The sequence below is a fragment of the Echinops telfairi genome, unplaced genomic scaffold, assembly GCF_000313985.2.
Source record: "Echinops telfairi isolate 266 unplaced genomic scaffold, ASM31398v2 ScPeMD7_25;HRSCAF=90, whole genome shotgun sequence".
In the NCBI taxonomy this organism is placed as follows: Eukaryota; Metazoa; Chordata; class Mammalia; order Afrosoricida; family Tenrecidae; genus Echinops; species Echinops telfairi.
In genome coordinates, this window is record NW_022103922.1 from 8,205,107 (window position 1) to 8,211,106 (window position 6,000).

General features: G+C 50.0%; 1 protein-coding gene across 1 annotated transcript in view; it reads left to right on the forward strand.

The window, feature by feature from the left end:
- The window catches only part of KDM4C (lysine demethylase 4C), a 187,834-nt gene that overhangs the window by 170,587 nt on the left and 11,247 nt on the right, over positions 1 to 6,000 (forward strand). The window contains exon 18 of the mRNA XM_045289370.1: positions 1,474 to 1,644. Within this exon, the coding sequence (XP_045145305.1) occupies positions 1,474 to 1,644 (171 nt within the window). The remainder of the gene's footprint in view (positions 1 to 1,473; positions 1,645 to 6,000) is intronic.

Consider the following 6,000-nt stretch of genomic DNA (forward strand, 5'->3'; position numbering starts at 1 on the left):
ACGATGCTGGAAGATATGTCACTGGTATTTCAAAGACCAAGAGGGACACCCAAGGTGAACAGGGTTCAGGAGAGCGTACAGATGAAGAGCAGACTACGAAGGAGGAGGAATCGGCCTCTGAAAACGGCTTGAACAGCAATGGATATGACATTTGCAACTTACATTTTGTGCAGCCAAATATGCTGTCAATCCAAGCCAGTTCAACCCCGTGGGTATATTGGGAGAAATGAGTGAGTTTTTTTAGAACAAAAGAGTCACTCTATAAAGGTTGGTAAAAAAGAAAGAAATGTGATTTCTGTAGGCAACTGCTTGAATTCTGTCAGTTGTGTCTCCCGATTTCTTTCCATATTGACTCACTAGCTAATGACCCCGAGGCCCTCCGTGTGATGGGAGAACACTGCCCCCCACGAACCTCTTTCTGAGCCCCACTGCAGCCTCACACCAGCTCCGAAATCTTGGAAGAGTCACTCTATCTCCATCACTTCATGTCCTTACTGAAAATCACGGCCACCTCACTGGGTCATTGGGAGAATCTAAGAACTCATGCATCCTGGTGTGTGTTATAAACTCGATAGCGGTTATTTCCTGGGACCTCTTGTGAAACTATTTTTGAAGGTTCTGTGAAATTTTCTTCACACCCCAAACTGGTTCTAGTTTTTTTTTTTTTAAAGAAAAATATTTCGCAACCACCATTTGTTCATTTCTCCCTAGTGCAAGTTAGAGGAAATTCATTGTTCACAACTTGAGCCTGCGCACGAATCTTCACAACAGCACAGCTGTTTCTGTAATCTGGCGGAGCCTGGCAGAACGTCTTGTCTTTGGATCAGAAATGACATTCCGAGCACCAATAGATTCTTAGGCTTTCCTGACAGGAAATGGTTTTGAGGATGTGTAATCAGTTAAGGGGTCTGCTTGTCAATATATTTTTTTCCGCATGCAAAGATAAATCTGAAAGCCTATCAAACTAGCGCAGGGAAGAGTCCCCTCTCCTCAGTACACCCATGAAATGGCCATGCTCAACGCTCACAAGGATTTTAATTTAGGTTTACCTTAGAAGATCGTGTTGAGAAGGTTGTATATTACACCCATCTTTGCAAGCAGCCAAGTGCATGAATCTTGTGTCTTAGTGAGAAGAACCCGCTGTGGCCTGGAACTAGCCTTGACTTCATTGAGTCCCCCCCCCCACCTTTTTTCTACTCTTGGCCCGCCACCTCCATTTCCGAGTACTCTTGTGGTGCTTTATGTAAAAGAGTATGTCCCAAATGCACATGGAGGTATTTAGGAGTAAAGACCTGTGGTGTGCGTAACAGATCATGAAATGGTTGGGGCTTGGGGGTGGGGGTGTATGAACATATGTACAAGGTTTCTGTCGGTCGCCAGTTACAATCTAAGCCAAATGACTGACTCTTTGCTAATGTTCCTTGTACTGTCTGTTCTGTCTCCTCCCCTCCTCTTCTCCCCCCTTGGGTGTAGAAGCCTAAGGTCAGCGAGAAGGCCGTGGAGGTGGGCCAGACGGTCATTGCGAAGCACCGCAACACCCGCTACTACAGCTGCAGGGTGATCTCCCTGACCTCCCAGACCTTCTACGAGGTCCTGTTCGATGACGGCTCTCACAGCCGGGACACGTTTCCCGAAGACATCGTGGTGAGTCCCGAGCCCGGCTCTCTCCTGGGACGGCTGCACAGGGGAGGCGTGCCAGTTCTTCCTCTGACCTTTGAGGGGCGCCTTCCCTGGACCTTCATGTCTCACTCACCCTCAGTGTTCCTCAGGTGGACACAGACCAACAGAACGACGTCCATGCTCAGGCAGTGTAGAATGGAAACCCATCGCCTCTCCCTGTGGCCCAGTGTTCGAGTACTGGAATTCCACTAGGTCTTCCCTCTCTCTTTCTGCTTACCTGGAAAAGACAGCTTTGGCTAATCCGACCTGACAGGTGTTTAACTCTGTGGCTTTTCACATGGGAGTGAAGAAAGGCCAACTGGGAAAGGCTGTGGGACCTTGACCGAGTCTTAGCTGTGGCGTGTGGACGTGCCCCCTGCTGCTAAGATGCTGAACACCGTGGTTCCTTTTGGGGAGCTGTGAAGTCACCTGAGGCAGGTGACTGACCGTCTCGGGCCTCGTAGGACATTTCCCAGGAGGGGCACTCTTCATAGAAGGGTCTTTGAGAGCAAACGGCACGATGGTGTGAGTGCGGCCATCCTATGATCCCTACCCCCACCCCCCAAGGGGAAATGGCCACGGGGAGAGCCAGGCCCCCACAATGCAGCCTTTGCTCCTGCCTGTCCTGAGCGCACGGCCACGCTCTGCTCGAGTTTGCCCTCTGGAAAATCCAGCACCACCCTTCCGTTGTGGGGATTTTACTTTTGTGGAGAATATGCGCGCACCCCAACAGTCACCAGCACAGCTTGGTGTTGATACGTCTCTGGTGTCGGTTATGTTTCTCACGACGTCCCATCATGCCCTCTTGTACTTCCTCAGAAGTTCCCCCTCTGTGCTCTGAATTAAGTGACCCCGAAACCCAAACCCTCTCCCCTCCCCTTCTCCTGAGCACCGTTCACCCTCTTGGGCTCCGAAGTGCTTCCCTATTTCCCGGGGGTCCTTCTGCAATCAGCCCCTTCCACGTAGCGTCCACTGTCACTGCAGAAGGAAGGCCGGGTACCCGGCGAGACTCACAGCCACCCAATGTACCATAGCACGGAACACTTCCCGGCTCTGCGCCCGACTGACAATCCTGCTCATCGAAGGTCCTCTTTCTTACCGACCCTCTCTGTTCCGCCAAGCGTCCCGTCTCCATCACTCCTGAGGGCACATCGAAGTACGAGAGATGCCGTCTGGCCACCCTCGCTGGGCGTCTCCCAGCACAGCATTTGCACATCATCCTCGCAGTCCACGAGAGAATGTTCTTCGCCATTCCCGTCGTTCAATGCATTACTTCTCCAGCCTTCCTGAGCCATTTGCCGGCTCTCTCATGCTCAGGAGGTGGAAGCACCCGTGACGTGGGTCAGGGCCACCTCAGGCCTCTAAGGGGCATCTTTGCTGTTTGACACTAAGAGGTCTTATTCTGCAGGAGATTGCTTTCTTGAGTATTAATTGTGGGTCTTTTCTCTGTTTATCCTGATCATTTTCCCCCTAGTTGTGAGGTTTTTGTTTTCTTATGTTGAGTTGTAATCCTTACTGAAGGCGGTAATCTATCAGCTTCATCAGTAAATGCTTCCAAGTCCTCTTGGCGCTCAGCAAGCAGAATTGTCTCAGCTGCAAATCACTGGTGGTTAATGAACCTCCCTGCCATCCCCATCCCAGGTTCTCTTTCAAACAGACCAGCCTTTTGGGGTGACTTGATCTGCATACAGATGGACTAAGTGTGGTGAAAGGGTACAGGCCCGCGCCACACCTTCTCCGATTGTAAGCCCTGCAGCGAGTGGATAACATGTCCTAAATCCCCTACTGCACCTCTACCTGGTTTGAAGTTTTCTTTTTAAGGGCGTGGGAGAGAAATCATTATTTGAATTTCATTTATTTATTTATTTTTGAAGATAATTTTATTGGGGGCTCTTACAGCTCTTATAAAAATCCATACATCAATTGCCATGATCTTGTTCTAAAATTTTACTTTCTATTTGAGCCCTTGGTATCAGCCCCTCTTTTACCCCCTCACTCCCTCTCCTCCCATCCTTGTGACTCCTTGGTAAATTAAAAATTGTTATTTTCCTATCTTACACCAGCCGCTGTCTCCCTTCACCCATGCTTCTGTTGTTCGTCCCCCTGGGGTGGGGGGTTCTACATAGATCATTATGATTGGTTTCCCCTTCCTCCCCTCCTGTTATCACTACTTCCATTTCTGCCCCCGAGGGGTTATCTGACCTGGATTCCCTGCGTAGAGAACTCTTATCTGTACATTGGTTTGGTGTTTTGGAATATCCTTAGCTCTGACGCTGTAGTGTCAGATGTTGGTTCTCCCTGGGGCTGTTTAAAGTATTCACGGGAGTAGACCAATCCACACAGCCGCAACACCTACAAGATCCTTTAGGACATGACAGGAGGTCCAGGGAGCACAGGTGATGGGATGAGTTGGTGTAGCCTGGAGAGAAGGCACCTGCCTGCATTTGTGTGAGTGATAGAATCTGCCGTCATCTTTAGGCAGGTCTTTTTCATCCTACCTTCCTTTCCCCGCAAGACTCCCCAATCACCTGTCCCATTTTTTACATTCACACATTTCCAAGTGGTCCCGCTTGTCTACCTGCCGTGGCCTCTTCTGTCTGTGACCTGGGTGTTGAGCATGGCCTCCCAGCTTCATTTCTTGGCAGGTTCTAGAAAATGGAAACCAAACCAGCTGATTCAACTCCACAGTAGTCAGGCGAGAGCTGTGCTCTGACGGGCACCCTGCGCCTTCCTCTCCTTGCTGCGTGAGGGGGTTGCAGCCTGGCCGATCCCCCCAATCTGGAACGAACTTCGCTTGCCCCAGCCCCTACCCCAGGACCTTGGACAAGGAACCTGTGGGTTTGTAGAAGGCCACCTTTTACAATTGGAAGCATTTCCAGGACTACAGTCTGTGTTGCTCACTGGAACTGGTTAAATCTTTTTGAGTAAAGGCCTTAATAATAGGCCCACTAGACTTTCATTTGAGCTGTGGGAGCTTTGAGGACACATTGTAAGGTTTAATGTATGCAAAGGCTTAACTACAATAGTTGCCATACATGATATAATGTAATGAGGCCTGGTGTTGCAGATGGTTAGGCACTCGGCCGTTTAACCGCATTCGGCAGCTCCTGGGGAGAAAGGGCTGGCCGTCTACATCTGTAAAGCTCAGAGCCTTGGGAAGCCTCGGGGCCACGCCCCGCTTTACCAAAGAGGCTGACAGCACACAGCAACACGCCCACCGTGCCATGGGCACTGTGTGGCAACCAGGTGGCTAAACTGCCAAGACCTCCCTTTGGCCCCATAGACCTTTACCTTCATCGGCCAGGACCCCAGCAGGGAATCCCCTCAGGAGAGAAGAAAACCTGCCCCCTTAACCGGCTGTGCCTCACCACCTTTCGGGACATGCTTAGGATGCTCTGGTGCCAGCGCTGCCCCAACCTCACGTCTTTCTGAAGTGGCTGGCGGTTCCTTAGATGATGGGCCTGTGAAGTATCTCCTAGGGTCAGTGAAAAGCCCAAGGGAGCTCAGCTGGTGCAGCAGAGCACTGTCAGAGATCGTGCCGGAAGATGAGCCCCGCAGGTCGGAAGGCACCCAGAATAGGACTGAGGACGGGCTGCTTCTCAAAGTAGAGCCGACTGATGATGCAAATGGAGGAAAGCCTTCGGGATGCTCATTTGCTGATAGGGCACAACTCAGAATGAGGAGAAACAGCTGCAAACATCAGTTAGTAATGGGAACTCGGAATGGACCAAGTAGGAACCTAGGAAAACTGGAAGTCTTTACAAATGAAATGGAAGCTGACACCAAGGGTTCAAGTAGAAAGACGTTGTTTTGGAAATGTTGACGGCAACATATGTACAGGTGTGCTTAATACTACTGGATAATACATTGTTATAATATTTGTAAGAGTCCCCCCATAAAATGATTAACACTTTTTTTTTTAAATAAAGAAGGGCTAAATTTGGAACAGAGGTGGGTGGGAATGAAAGGGAACACTTGAAGATCGATAGTCTAGGCACTAATGAGCTGAAATTGACTGCTGTTGGCCAATTTTAATCAGAAATCATGGTTTTCTGTGCACGGAATGACACCATCAAGTGGAATGGCATCACATTTATTGATAAAATGGACACTTCTGAAGAAAAGCTCTGTCTGACATCTCGGCTGTTGGCCACCCTGTAGTGCTCTGTCTCCCACAGCTGGCTCACCATGAGTCCCTGTTGACTCAATGCGGCAGGGGCAGGGTAAGCACAGGGGTACTTGACCTCTGATTGGTTTTTATAGCCCACAGCCTGTCTCTGCGTATGACCGAAGTGGTTCTGCAGAGGGAAGAACCTCCGAGTAGGCTTGTGTGAGTGCGCG